The sequence below is a fragment of the Carcharhinus amblyrhynchos genome, chromosome 17 (assembly GCF_965287045.1).
Source record: "Carcharhinus amblyrhynchos chromosome 17, sCarAmb.v2.hapA, whole genome shotgun sequence".
NCBI lineage: Eukaryota > Metazoa > Chordata > Chondrichthyes > Carcharhiniformes > Carcharhinidae > Carcharhinus > Carcharhinus amblyrhynchos.
In genome coordinates, this window is record NC_137340.1 from 58,070,282 (window position 1) to 58,085,955 (window position 15,674).

The following is a 15,674-nucleotide window of genomic DNA, read 5'->3' on the forward strand; positions in this document are numbered from 1 at the left end:
ATGATTAGCTCATACCAGCCTCTCTCACCTGCATCTTCCTTGTGGGCTCAAAACTAACACCACCTTTGCCATTCTTAGCATCTCAGTGTAAAATATCAGTTTCAGAATGAGTAGATACAATCTTGTATGACAATGGCCTCATACCTGGAAGGCGAGGCAGCCCCAGGAGCATGCGACCATGCCATGACGGAATAAGAATTACGGAATAGTTAGACATGCTGCAGTCTTTTCAAGAATCATTTTACTGCCTATGGTAATCTTTGAGAGACAGGAAATTCATTGCAAATCACAGTGCACTTGTTCCCTTTGCCCGGAGTGTTGAAAGGTATCTCGAGGAGAACAATCATCAACCCTTGGTTCTTGATGATGATGTTCTGGTCTCATCCTTATACAGAGTCTCCAGCATGAGATTATTCTTTCGGATAGTGATCAATCATCTCAGTCATGGACGTGAGCCTGCAAGACAGGTCATGTTTGTGTGCACACAGAGAGCTTCAGCAGAACCATTGTCTGATCATTGAGGAGTACTCATGAACCTGAGTACTCATGATCTTGTAAGATTAAGGAGAATCCCAAGGCCTTCTATAAATATGTGAAAAGTAAAAGGATGAGAAGAGAAGGGATAGGACCTATAAAAGGTGAAGGGGGAAAGGTCTGTGTGGAACCAGAAGAAATGGCAGAGGTGCTTAATGAGTACTTTGCCTCAGTATTCACAGTGGAAACTGATCTGGGAGATTTTGCTATGGATTTGCAGCAGATGGAAAAGATTGAGTATGTCCACATTAAGGAGGAGGATGTGTTAGAACTTTTGAATTCTATCAAGATAGATAAGTCGCCAGGACCAGATGGGATGTACCCCAGGATACTGTGGGAGGTGAGGGAAGTGATTGCAGAGCCCCTGGCGATGATCTTTGCGTCGTCAATGGAGACGGGAGAGGTTCCGGAAGATTGGAGGATTGCGGATGTGGTTCCTATTTTCAAGAAAGGGAACAGAGATAGCCCGGGAAATTACCGACCGGTGAGTCTGACCTCAGTGGTTGGTAAGCTGATGGAGAGGCTTCTGAGGGACAAGATTTATGAGCATTTGGAGAGGTTTGACGTGATCAGAAATAGTCAGCATGGTTTTGTCAAGGGCAGGTCGTGCCTTACAAGCCTAGTTGAGTTCTTCGAAAATGTGACTGAACACATTGACGAAGGAAGTGCAGTGGACGTGGTGTACATGGACTTCAGCAAGGCGTTTGATAAGGTCCCCCATGCAAGACTTCTTGAGAAGGTGAGAGGGCATGGGATCCAAGGGGCTTTGGCCTTGTGGATCCAGAACTGGCTTGCCTGCAGAAGGCAGAGAGTGGTTGTGGATGGGTCTTTTTCTGCATGGAGGTCAGTCACCAGTGGAATGCCCCAGGGATCTGTTCTAGGACCCTTGCTGTTTGTCATTTTCATAAATGACCTAGATGAGGAAGTGGAGGGATGGGTTAGTAAGTTCGCCGATGACACGAAGGTCGGTGGTGTTGTCGATGGTCTGGAAGGATGTCAAAAGTTGCAGCAGGACATAAATAGGATGCAGGACTGGGCGGAGAAGTGGCAGATGGACTTCAATGCGGATAAATGTGTAGTCGTCCATTTTGACAGAACCAATGGGATGAACGAGTACACTATCAAGGGCAGGAGTCTTAGTAGTGTTGAAGAGCAGAAGGATCTTGGGGTCCGGGTCCACAGGACTCTTAAATCGGCCTCACAGGTGGAGGATGTGGTCAAGAAGGCGTATGGTGTACTGGCCTTCATTAATCGAGGGATTGAGTTTAGGAGTCGGGAGGTAATGCTGCAACTTTATAAGACCCTTGTCAGGCCTCACTTGGAGTACTGTGCGCAGTTCTGGTCGCCTCACTATAGGAAAGACGTAGAAGCTATTGAAAGGGTACAGAGGAGATTTACGAGGATGTTGCCTGGACTGGGAGGCATGCCTTATGAAGTTAGGTTGAGGGAGCTGGGACTCTTCTCCCTGGAGAAACGAAGGTTGAGAGGCGACCTGATAGAAGTTTATAAAATGTTGAGAGGAATAGATAGGGTGGATTCTCAGAGGCTATTTCCCCGGGTTGAAATGGTCGCTACGAGAGGACACAGATTGAAGGTGCGGGGAGGCAAGTACAGAAGTGATGTTAGGGGTAAGTTTTTCACTCAGAGGGTGGTGAGTGAATGGAATCGGCTGCTGTCAGTGGTGGTGGAGGTGAACTCGCTGGGGTCTTTTAAAAGACTTCTGGATGAGTATATGGGATTTAACGGGATTGGGGGTTATAGATAGGTCTATGGATTGGTAGGTGTTGATGTGATCGGCGCAACTCGTGGGCCGAAGGGCCTGTTTGTGCTGTAGTGTTCTATGTTCTATGTTCTAACCAACCGTCATTTAGAGCTTCCCAAGTTCCCAACATGGTCGAGTGCTGAGAGGTTTGCCACTACTGACGGCCACAATAACTGTACAATGCTGAAAACAGGGAGGTGCAGGGTAGCCCATGTGCTCTGCCAAGGTTGTCAACATGTAAGCTTAGGCTGATTGCCCTGTGTTCCACAAGTTTTTACACTGATTTATTGAGGGCAGCTCCGATCGTGGAGCCTGCTGAGGAATACAGCCATTTAAATTAGCAGGAGTGTGAAAAGCAAGTTTGTCCCCGCAATCCACCTGTGAATCCTGCTACTCCTCAGCCCAGCCCATCCTCCCCTGCCAATTGCACACCCAGCTCCTCAATACCTCCAGTGGTGTGGGTGTGGGGAGTTTGGGAGCAGAGCCATGGGGTGCTGATGTGGGAGGGTTTGTGAAGAGGTTGAACCATTGGAAGGGGGTGTTGGAAATAAAACCAAGGGCACTCAGGAAGAGAAGGAGGTGGTGAACAGAAACAGGGTGTTGGGAATGTGACCAAAACTAGAAGGGATTTAGAGTTATAGTGCAGATTTTTAAATAAAACATGAAAATAAAGAGGCATGCCCTGAGTTAGTGACATCAAGAGGGCTGCAGCTTGACTGAAATTGGACCTCACAACTCAGCTTCCCGACTTACCTCACTGATGAATCCACACTGCAACTTGGAGAACAAGTTCCCACTGCAGCCCACAAAATAGGTAAGAGCATAATTTTAAACTAGGGTGGTGTATACCTCCTCCTCGCCATGGCCACAGCTTTTGAAGTGGTTCAGTTGGTTGATTGGCAAAACGTGTTGGGGAAAATTGATAACAGAATTGAATGAGCAGTATAAACAAGTTAAATCAGAAAAGTTGGAACAAAAGTTTGATCAAAATTATGACAACAGGACAAAATGTTACTGACAGGAAATGAATGCTCCATACAAGTTTTTTACCAAGTCTTATTGTTGCCGATTATATAGGGTTGTGCTATAGACACCCAAATAGTCAGCGGGAAATTGAGGAGTGAATATGTAAAGAGATTACAGAAAGCTCCAAGAAAAATAGGGTGGTAATAGTCGGAGATTTTAACTTCCCAACACTGGCTGGGACAGCCATAGTATGAGAGGATTGGATAAAGAGAAATTTATTGAGTGTATTCAGGAGGAACTATTCATTCAGTATATGGATGCCCGACTAGAAAGGGGGCAAAACTTGACTGTTCTTGGGAAATAAGGAAGGGAAGGTGCAGAAGTGTTAGTGAGGGATCGCTTTGAGACAAGTGACCATAATTCTATTAGTTTTAAGATAGCTATGGAGAATGATAGGTCTGGCCCAAAAGTTAAAATTCTAAATTGGGCAAAGCCAATTTTGATGGTATCAGGCAGGAACTATCAAAAGCTAATTGGGGGAGTCTGTGGGAAGGAAAAGGCACGTCTGGTAAGTGGCACGCTTTCAAAACTCTGATAACCAGGGTTCAGGATAAACACATTCCTCTTAGACTGAAGGGCAAGGCTGGCAGAAGTAGGGAACCCTGGATGACTCGGGATACTGAGGCCCTGGTCATGAAGAAAGAGGCACATGACATGCATAGGCAGCTGGCATCAAGCGAGTCCCTTGAAAAGTTATAGTGAGCATAGGAATAGAATTAAAAGAGAAATCAGGAGGGCAAAAAGGGGACATGAGATTGTTTTGGCAGATAAGGCAAAGGAGAATCCAAAGAGCTTCTACAAAGACATGAAGGGCAAAAGAATAACAAGGGAGAGAGTAGGACCTCATAAGGATCAACAAGGTCATCTTTGTGCGGATCCATAAGAGATGGGTGAAATCCTAAATGAATATTTCTCATCATTATTCGCTGTTGAGCAAAGCATGGATGTTAGGGAACTTGGGAAAATAAATAGTGATGTCTCGAGGAGTGTACATATTACAGAGAAGGAGGTGCTGGAAGTCTTAAAGCGCATCAAGGTAGATAAATCCCCAGGACCTGATGAAGTGTATCCCAGGACATTGTGGGAGGCTAGGGAGGAAATTGTGGGCCCCCTAGCCGAGATATTTGAATCATCGATAGTGATGGTGAGGTGCCTGAAGACTGGAGAGTGGCAAATGTTGTGCCTTTGTTTAAAAAAGGGCTGGAGGGAAAAGCCTGGGAACTACAGGCCAGTGAGCCTCACATCTGTGATGAATAAGTTGTTGGAGGTTATTTTGAGAGACAGGATCTACAGGCATTTAGAGATGCAAGGACTGACTGGGGACAGTCAGCATGGCTTTGTGAGTGGAAAATCATGTCTTACAAATTTAATTGAGTTTTTTGAAGGGGTAACCAAGAAGGTAGCTGATGGCAGTGCAGTTGATGTCTACATGGACTTTAGCAAGGCTTTTGACAAGATACCACATGGTAGGTTGTTGCATAAGATTAAATCTCACTCGATCCAGGGTGAGGTATCTAAATGGATACAAAATTGACTTCTTGGCAGAAGCCAGAGGGTAGTTGTAGAGAGTTGTTTTTCAAACTGGAGGCCTGTGACCAGCAGTGTGCCTCAAGGATCAGTGCTGGGCCCGCTGTTATTTGTCATTTACATTAATGATTTGGATGAGAATATAGGAGGCATGGTTAGTAACTTTGCAGATGGCACCAAGATTGGTGGCATAGTGGACAGTGAAGAAAGTTATCTCCAATTGCAGCGGGATCTTGGTCAACTGGGCCAGTTGGCTGACAAATGGCAGATGGAGCTTAATTTAGGCAAATGTGAGTTGATGTATTTTGGTAGATTGAACCAGAGCAGGACTTATTCAGTTAATTTTATTTTCTTTTTCAGCACAAACAGGCCCTTCGGCCCACAAGTTGCACCGATCGCATCCATACCTACCAAGCCATAGAACTATCTGTAACTCCCAATCCCATTAAATCCCATATACTCATCCAGAAGTCTTTTAAAAGACCGCAGTGAGTTCGCGTCTACCACCACCGACGGCAGCCGATTCCACTCACTCACCACTGTCTGAATGAAAAACTTACCCCAACATCTCCTCTGTACCTGCTCCCCAGAACCTTAAACCTGTGTCCTCTCGTAGCAACCATTTCAGCCCTGGGAAATAGCCTCCGAGAATCCACCCTATCTATTCCTCTCAACATTTTATAAACCTGTATCAGGTCGCCTCTCAACCTTCATCTCTCCAGGGAGAAGAGACCTAGCTCCCTCAACCTGTCTTCATAAGGCATGCCTCCCAATCCAGGCAACATCCTTGTAAATCTCCTCTGCACTCTCTCAATAGCTTCCACATCCTTCCCGTAGTGAGGCGACCAGAACTGCACACAGTACTCCAAGTGGGGTCTGACAAGGGTCTTATAAAGTTGCAGCATTGCCTCCTGACTCCGGAACTCAATCCCTCGATTAATGAAGGCCAGTACACCGTACGCCTTCTTGACCACATCCTCCACCTGCGAGGCTGATTTGAGCATCCTATGGACCTGGACCCCAAGATCCTTCTGCTCCTCAACACTGCTAAGAGTCCTACCCTTGATATTGTATTCCTTCATCCCATTGGTCCTGCCAAAATGGACCACTACACATTTATCCGCGTTGAAGTCCATCTGCCACTTCTCCGCCCAGTCTTGCATCCTATCTATGTCATGCTGCAACTTCTGACATCCCTCCAGACTATCCACAACACCACCAACCTTCGTGTCGTCGGCAAACTTACTAACCCATCCCTCCACTTACTCATCCCGGTCATTTATGAAAATGACAAACAGCAAGGGTCCTGGAACAGATCCCTGGGGCCCTCCGCTGGTGACCAACCTCCATGCAGAAAAAGACCCATCCACAACCACTCTCTGCCTTCTGCAGGCAAGCCAGTTCTGGATCCACAAGGCCAAAGCCCCTTGGATCCCATGTCCTCTCACCTTCTCAAGAAGTCTTGCATGGGGGACCTTATCAAACGCCTTGCTTAATATTAGGGCACTGGGGAGAGTTACAGAACAAAGAGATCTCGGGGTACATGTTCATAGCTCCTTGAAAGTGGAGTCACAGGTGGACAGAGTGGTGAAGAAGGCATTTGGCATGCTTGGTTTTATCAGTCAGAACATTGAATACAGGAGTTGGAATGTCTTGTTAAAGTTGTACAAGTTGTGCATTGGTGAGGCCACACTTGGAATACTGTGTTCAATTCTGGCCACCCTATTATAAAAAGGATATTATTAAACTAGAAAGGGTGCAGAAAAGATTTACTAGGATGCTACCAGGACTTGCTGGATTGAGTTATAAAGAGAGGCTGAATAGACTGGGACTTTTTTCTCTGGAGTGCAGGAGGCTGAGGGGTGACCTTATAGAGTTCTATAAAGTAATGAGAGGCATAGATCAGCTAGATAGTCAATATCTTTTCCCAAAGATAGGAGAGTCCAAAACTAGAGGGCATAAGTTTAAGGTGAGAGGGGAGAGATACAAAAGTGTCCAGAGGGCAATTTTTTCACACAGAGGGTGGTGAGCATCTGGAACAAGCTGCCAGAGGTAGTGGTAGAGGCAAATACAATTTTGTCTTTTAAAAAGCATTTAGGTAGTTACATGGGTAATATGGGTATAGAGGGATATGGGCCAAATGCGGGCAATTGGGATTAGCTTCGGGGTTTAAAAAAAAGGTGGCATGGATAAGTTGGACCGAAGGGCCTGTTTCTTTACTGTAAACCTCTATGACTGTACATAAGCCTCTTCTCTGCCTTTGTTGGACTGTTGCTACTTCCCAACTTTACAGAATATTTCTTTGCCTCTTGTCTGCAACACAGCTTGATTATGTTTCACAGGATGTGTAAAAAGATAGGACTGGCGTTTATATACTGCCTTCCACTTAGTTGTCAATGTGCTTTGCAGCCACTTAAATCATTTTGAAGTATAGAAACCTTTGTCTGCAGTTGCAGAAGCCAATTTGCATCAGTATCCCACAAATATGCGATAAATAACTAGACAGTTTTTTTTTGGTGATGTTTTGAGGAATAAATGCTACTGAGACACTTGGAGAATTCACCTTCTCCTTTGTAAATAATGCTGATAGATCTTTTATTAATTTGACAGACATGCAAAGCCATGATTTAGCTTCTCACCCGAAGGACAGTGTAGTACTCACTCATTATATCACTGGAAGTGTCAGCCTCAGTCCTAGAGTAGGACTTGAACCCACACCCAACTAACCTTGAGGCAATAAGTCCAAAATCTTCTGAAATGACAAAGGCAGTCTAGATTATTGAGCCAAAGGCTGGCATCTCTCATTCCCCAAAGGACTGAACCTTCTGAATCCAGAGCACTGAACCTTCTTTGTTGTCAGTACCACTTCCAGGTTTAGTTCTTAGGGGGCATTTGCAGTATTTGTACCAATAACCTGCAGAGATAGTTACTGATTGATCTTGTAATCACCAGTAATTCACATAGTTAAGCAGCTAAATTTGCCCTTTCCTGATGTGACCCAGGCTCAGCAGGATAATTGTATTTTTCATGGTTCAGGTGAAAAAAGTATGAAAATATCACAAGTCCATGCCAGATTTCATTGAAATCCTAGCAGCAACACTGAATTCTATCATTTTGCTTCCTCCACTTCAGGTTGGTGGTTTGTGAGTACAGCAGAGGAGCAGGGCTGGGTCCCAGCAACGTACCTCGAATCACAAAATGGAACCCGAGATGACCTGGACATTAGCACTACAAGAGGTGGAGAAGGTAATGGAGACACTACTATTTACATACTACCCATAAATACTGGTTGATGCTTCACTGAATCAGTGCCCAGTCATGGGATTAAATTACCTGGACTATTACGTTGTCCAGTTGCATGGGTTTAATTTCCTCAGGTAGAGCATTGCCCAATGGTGTGAGTTTCATTTTCTCAGATACAACAATGTACTGAGTAACAGGGGAACAGAGCAGCTAAAGTAAACATTGGTCCCTTATACCCTCAAAGAATTCTAATCAATTTGTCAAATGTGATTTCCCTTTCATAAAATCATAGTGACTGCCTGATGGAAACCAAAACTAATAATGTGAAACCAGAAAATGGCAGAGTATTTTCTATTTGTCTTCACAGTAGAATACACAAAAAGTATCCCAAGAATTTCCAGAGACAATTAAGGGGAATTAGAGAGGGCAGAACTGGGATGGCATTTTCCTGTCCTGCCTCTTTCCCACCCAAAGTCAACAGTTAGCTAATCATCAGACAATCAGGCAGACGCTTAGTGAAAGAGAAATCATATTTGACATTCATTAGGTAACAAACAGGGTGGATAAAGGGGAATCAGTAGATGTAGTGCATTTAGATTTCTGAAAGGCATTCGATCAGGTAGCAGATAGAAGGTTAGGATAAGAACTTTTGGTTTTTGGGCTAATGTTATTAGGACAGCATGGCGGCACAGTGGTTAGCACTGCTGGCTTAAAGCACCAGGGACCTGGGTTCAATTCCTGGCTTGGGAACAACTTTGGCTATTGTACTGGCTGTGTGGAATCTGCACGTTCTCTCTATGTCTACGTGGATTTTCACTGGGTGCTCTGGTTTCCTCCCACAGTCCAAAGATGTGTTGGTTAGGTACATTGGCCATGCTAAATTGACCCTTAGTGTACTTGAACAGGTGCTGTCATTACAGTGTGAATGTAAGTCTACTTGTGACTAATAAATAAACATTAATAGATCGAGGATTGGCTAACCAACAGAAAACGAGAATCATAATACAATCAAGTAGAACCAATGTAGCTTTATGAGACGGAAATCATATTCTTAAGGACGGAACAGACAAAATGATAAAGGGGAACCGTAGAATCATAGAATGGTTAAAGCACAGAATGAGGCCATTGGCCTGTCAAATCTGTACTAGCCCTCGGAAGGAGCAATTCATGTGGCGCAACTCCCTTGCCTTTACTCTGGACAAAAGAGGTAGAGGTTAAGTTGAAGAAAATAATGGTATGATAGGTTGACGATACAACCAATTAGCAGGCTGAATTTAGGGGTTCTGAGGGAAAAGGCAAACGAGGAGTTGTAAACCGTCAAACATGGCAGGGATCTGAGAGCAGCTCAGGATGGATGAGATGTGCACACTCCCCAGGAGGTGCATACACACCTGGAGGATGCGCTTCATTTGTTCACAATCAGCTGAATTTTTAGGGTATGGAAGCCCTTGCAGTTCACAAAGTGCACTTCTTGATGTCACAGGGATCGGAAACCACATGAGGAGTATAGTCAATGATATGCTGCACCTGTGGAAAGCCAGATATCTGAACAAATTCCATGGCTGTTGCATCGTGGCTACCCTGACCCTGGTTGAAATGTGCCTTTGCGAAGAGTGCATCTGTCACCTCTTGACTTATGAACGGAGACTTACGAGATGGCACAAAAGTCAGCTGTGGAGCCCAGGAAGGAGCCAGTTGCATGGGGAGCCAATTGAGGGTGGCTGCGACTTCCAACACCACCAACTCCCAATGATGCCAAATCTTGCAGAAAGATGCATAAGTGAGCTACCAGGGCTCTCTGCGGGCAAAGTCTCCACCTACAGTAGTTCTCATTCATCTGCAGGAAGGTCATTTGCCATCTATATAGCCTGAGTCATGGAAGACACCTCTGAAAGATGATTCTCTGGGATGCTTCCGGTGCCTGCAGCATAGTTTTTACCACCCCTTCCACCTCAGAGTCCTCCTTATTTCTCTGGAGAGCCAGGCACTTCCATTGGCACTTTCTCTCCTCTCTGTGCCAGAAAAATGACAGCCAGTTCTATAGCTCCACCTCTCAATTGCGAAAATCACTGCAAGAGTAAAGTGACTTCACGGTTAGCATTGTCTTAAAAGGTTCATCCTTTGCCCAAGGCTGTGTCTCTCAACTAGTGATTCATGTGCTGGCCACCACACTGATGGCTAATCATTTATTTGCTGTCTGACTGGACAAGACCCCACACACCTCTTGCCACACACAGCTTAACTGAGTGGCCACAACTTTGGCTATTGTACTGCCTGAATTCTCATCTCAGATACAGATATTGTCCCAGGCTTCACTCCAAGGCCTTACATGAAACCCGGTCAATGGGAGACCCCTGTCAAAATATCCTCAGCGTATATCTGGATCAGAGCACTCTCCTAAGCCAGTGTCCCTTGGCTCACTGTCAGAGAGGATGTACTTGCTTGCCCATTTGGATAATGATGCAGAGAAACTATAGCAATCATTGAATGTCAGATTACAGGCATGTTAATTGAGTTGTAGCTGAACGATCTCAGCTACTATGGAATGTTCATTACTGACACGTCTTCCATCAGACTTGACTTTGTAGGCAATGTATCAGCATCCCTCCGAGCCCACCCACAACACGAGTGGATCAATGAGTACCACGTGAGTGGTACAAATGAAGGATATTGTTGCAACAGTTGTAACTGCTCCCAGCCCACACTTGCTTCGAGTGGGAGGGAGGGCTGCTCCATTTGCTCTCATATAATTACATCCGATGGACAGATTTCTGTCCTTAGTGTCTTGTCTTCAGAGGCTTTGGTATCTGAGGTTTGAGACAATTTCTTTCTGTCCTTCCAAGGTTTAATCTGTGTTTCATAGCCATGGGACCTTGATGTTGAGAATAGCTTAAGGCTGGTGGTACGATAGCATGTACTAGCAAGCATTAGGTAGCTTTTTGTTGTGATACTTCTTTTGTAACTTTCATTTGATAAGTGAGCAGTAGCTGTAAAGTAATATACAGGGATACATGTATATACGACCATAAGACATAGGATAAGAATTAGGCCACTCAGCACATTGAGTTTGTTCCGCCATTCAATCGTGGCTGATATTTTTCTCATCCCCCATTCTCCTGTCTTTTCCCCATGACCCCTGATCCCCTTATTAATCAAGAACCTATCCAGCTGTCTTAAAGACACTCAATGACCTGGCCACCACAGCCTTCTGTGGCAAAGAGTTCCACAGATTCACCATTCTCTGGCAGAAGAAATTCCTCCTCATCTCTGTTTTAAAGGATTGTCTCTTTAGCCTAAGGTTGTGCCCTCGGGTTCTAGATTTTCCTATCAATGGAAACGTCCTCTTCATGTTCACTCTATCCAGGCCTCACAGTATCCTGTAAGTTTCAATAAGATCCTCCCTCATCCTTTTAAATTCCAATGAGTACAGACCCAGAATCCTCAACTGTTCCTCATACAACAAACTCTTCATTCCAGGGATTTTTCTTGTGAACGTCCCTGGACCCTTTTCAAGGTCAGCATATTCTTCCTATGATACTGGCCCAAAACTGCTCACAATATTCCAAATGGGATCTGACCAGAACCTTAGCCTCAAAAGTACGTCCCTGCTCTAGTATTCTAGCCCTCTCAACATGAATGCTAACATTGCATTTGCCTTCCTAACTGCTGACTGAACCTGCACATTAACCTTAAGAGAATCTTGAACAAGGATTCCCAAGTTTTTTTGTGTTTCTGATGTCCTAAGCATTTCCCCAAGTAGAAAATAGTCTATGTTTCCATTCCTCCTTCCCTCCTTCCAATTTGCATAACAAACAAAGAACAGTACAGCACAGGAAACAGACCCTTCGGCCCTCCAAGCCTGGGACGCTCATTGGTCCAACTAGACCATTCATTTGTATCCCTCCATTCCCAGTCTGCTCATGTGACTATCCAGTTAAGTCTTAAACGATGCCAGCGTGTCCGCCTCCACCGCCCTACTTGGCAGCGAATTCCAGGCCCCCACCACCCTCTGTGTAAAAACCGTCCCTCTGATATCTGAGTTAAACCTCGCCCCTCTCACCTTGAGCCCGTGACCCCTCGTGATCGTCACCTCCGACCTGGGAAAAAGCTTCCCACTGTTCACCCTATCTATACCCTTCATAATTTTATACACCTCTATTAGGTCTCCCCTCATTCTCCGTCTTTCCAGGAGAACAACCCCAGTTTACCCAATCTCTCCTCATAGCTAAGACCCTCCATACCAGGCAACATCCTGGTAAACCTTCTCTGCACTCTCTCTAAAGCCTCCACATCACACTTTTCCACATTGTATTCCATTTGCCATTTCTTCGCCCACTCTCCGAACCTGTCCAAATCCTTCTGCAGTCTCCCTGGTTCCTCAATACTACCTGTATCTCTACAGATCTTTGTGTCTTCTGCAAACTTAGCAACAGTGCCTTCAGTTCCTTCTTCCAAATTGTTAATGTATATTGTGAAAAGTTGTGGTCCCGGCACCAATCCCTGGGCACATCACTAGTCACCAGCTGCCATCCTGACAAAGACCCCTTTATCCCCACTCTCTGCCTTCTACCAGTCAGCCAAACCTCTATCAATGCCAAGATCTTACCATTAACACCACGGGCTCTTAACTTATTTAACAGTCTCCAATGTGGCACCTTGTCAAAGATCTTCTGGTAATTTAAATAAATACTGGTTCTCCTTTATTTAACTTCCTTGTTACCTCCTCAAAGAACTCAACAGATTGTCAGATGTGACCTCCCCTTGACGGAGCCGTGCTGACTCAATCCTATTTTATCATGCATTTCTAAGTACTCCACGATCTCATCTTTAATAATGGACCCGAAAATCTTGCCAATGACTGCAGTCAGGCTAACCGGCCTACAATTTCCCATCTGTTTCTTCCCTTCCTTCTTTTAACAGTGGTGTTACATTAGCTACTTTCCAGTCTTCTGGGACCGTCCATGCCTCCAGTGATTCCTGAAAGATCACCACCGACGCCTCCACAATCTCCTCAGCTTTCTCTTTTAGAACCCTTGAGTGTTGGAGTGTGGAATCTTTCAGTTTCCCCAGAACCTTCTCCTTAATGATGGCCACTACACTCACCTATGCCCCTTGTTTCTCTTGGAGCTCTGGCATCCTACTGGTGTCTTCCACCGTGAAGACTGATGCAAAGTAACTATTCAGTTCCTCTGCCATTGCTTTGTTTCCTACTATTACTTCTCCAGCCTCATTTTCCAGTGGTCCAATGTCTATTTTTACCTTTCTCTTACCTTTTAGATATTGAAAAAACTCTTCCTATCTTTTATATTATTAGTTAGCTTACACTCATATTTCATCTTCTTCCCCGCTTATTGCCACTTACCCTCACCACTTCATATGCTTTTTCTTTTGCTTTTATGCTGTCAAAGAACAAAGAAAATTACAGCACAGGAACAGGCCCTACAGCCCTCCAAGCCTGCATCGACCAGGCTGCCCGACTTAACTAAAACCCCCTACTCTTCTGATGACCATATCCCTCTATTCCCATCCTATTCATGTACTTGTCAAGACACCCCTTAAAAGTCACTATCGTATCTGCTTTTGCTACCTCCCCTGGCAATGAGTTCCAGGCACCCATCACCCTCTGTGTTAAAAAATCTGCCTCATACATTCTCCTTTAAACTTGCCCCTCGCACCTTAAACCTGTGCCCCCTGGTAATTGACTCTTGCACCCTAGGAAAAATCTTCTGACTATCCACTGTGACCATGCCTCTCATAATCTTGTAGGCTTCTATCAGGTCGTCCTTCAACCTCTGTCGTTCAGTGAGAACGTGCTTGACTTCCCTCATCAGCTATGGATGCCCCATCCTCCCCTTAGCATGTTTCCTCCTCCTCGGGCTGAAATTCTGTTGTGCCTCCCGAATAACTCTCAAAAACTCCTGCCTTTTCTGTTTCAGTGTCTTCCCTGCTAGGCTTCCTTTTCAGTCAACTCTGGCCAGCTCCTCCCTCATGTCTTTGTAGTTACCTTTATTTAATTGTAATACTATTATATCTGATTCCAGGTTTTCCCTCTCAAACTGCAGGGCAAATTGAATGGTCAATTTTGAGGTATTCTTGCCACTTTATACTGGTCTTAAAACTGTCATCTCTTGACATTCAGTGGAATTAGCACTGCTGAATTCCCCACTATCGTCATCCGAGGCATTACCATTGATCAGAAGCCAAACTGGACCAGCCGTATAAATACTATGACTACCGGGACTAGTCAAAGGCTGGGAATCCTGTAACTCACGAGGTGAGTTACAGGATAAACTACATGGTACAAGTCAGGAGTTGATGGAATACTCCCCACTTGCCTGAATGAGAGTAGCTCTAATAACACTCAGAAGCTCGACACCATCCAGGACAAAGCAGCCCACTTAACTAGCACCCCATCCACAAACATTCAGTCCCTCCACCATTGCCTCACAGTGACAGCAGTGTATACTCTCTGCAAGATACACTACAGGAACTCACCAAGATTCCTTAGGCAGCACCTTCCAAACCCACAACCATTACTATCCAGAAGGACAAGAGCAGCAGACAACTGGGAGTACCACCACCTGGAGATTCCCCTCCAAATCACTCACCATCCTGACCTGGAAATATATCGCTGTTCCTTCTCTGTCACTGGGTCAAAGTCTTGGAACTCTCTCCCTAACAGCTCTGTGGGTGTATCTACAACATATGGATTGCAACAGCTCAAGAAGGCTGCTCACCACCACTTTCTCAAGGGCAATTAGGGATGGGCAGTAAATGCTGGCCAGCCAGCGACACCCACATCCCGTAAATAAAGAAAAATAAATGATGTGACTGCATTTAAAACCCTATCTATATTTCCGCTTGCCATTGTACAGAAAGAATGTTGGCAGTTATTGGCAGCACACAGAGAGTGATTAAAATGATGGAGGAAATGGAAAAATTGGATTAGAAGCCCAGTTATGTAAATTGGCCGTTTCCTGTCTGGAAAAAAATAAGGTGGTGTGATTGCTGTCATTTTGGATTCTAAAAGGAGTTAGATAATGTCAGACATAATAGGCTGTTCGAATTTGTTCAGAGCAGTAAAACCAGAGGACGCAGTCTTTACTTTCTTTGAGAAGGTGACCAAAGAAGTGAATGAGGGTAAAGCAGTTGATGTGGTGTGCATGGATTTCAGTAAACTGTTTGATAAGGTTCCCCACAGTAAGCTATTGCAGAAGAGATGGAGTAATGGTATTGAGGGTGATTTAGCGGTTTGGATCAGAAATTGACTAGCTGTAAGAAGACAGAGGGTGGTGGTTGATGGGAAATATTCAACCTGGAGTTCAGTGACAAGTGGTGTACCTCAAGGATCTGTTTTGGGGCCACTGCTGTTTGTCATTTTTATAAATGACCAAGATGAGGGTGTAGAAGGATGGATTAGTAAATTTGCAGATGACGCTAAAGTTGGTGGAATTGTGGACAGTGTGGGAGGATGTTGCAGATTACAGAGGGACATAGATAAGCTGCAGAGCTGGGCTGAGAGGTGGCAAATGGAGTTTAATGCAGAGAAGTGTGAGGTGATTCACTTTGGAAGGAGTAACAG

The 15,674-nt window shown here is 44.8% G+C and overlaps 1 protein-coding gene across 3 annotated transcripts in view; it reads left to right on the top strand.

Moving 5' to 3' along the window:
- The window catches only part of sh3pxd2aa (SH3 and PX domains 2Aa), a 610,480-nt gene that overhangs the window by 413,431 nt on the left and 181,375 nt on the right, over positions 1–15,674 (top strand). For all 3 annotated transcript variants that reach the window (XM_080206018.1, XM_080206019.1, XM_080206020.1), the window contains one exon: positions 7,982–8,095. In XM_080206018.1, the coding sequence (XP_080062144.1) occupies positions 7,982–8,095 (114 nt within the window). The remainder of the gene's footprint in view (positions 1–7,981; positions 8,096–15,674) is intronic.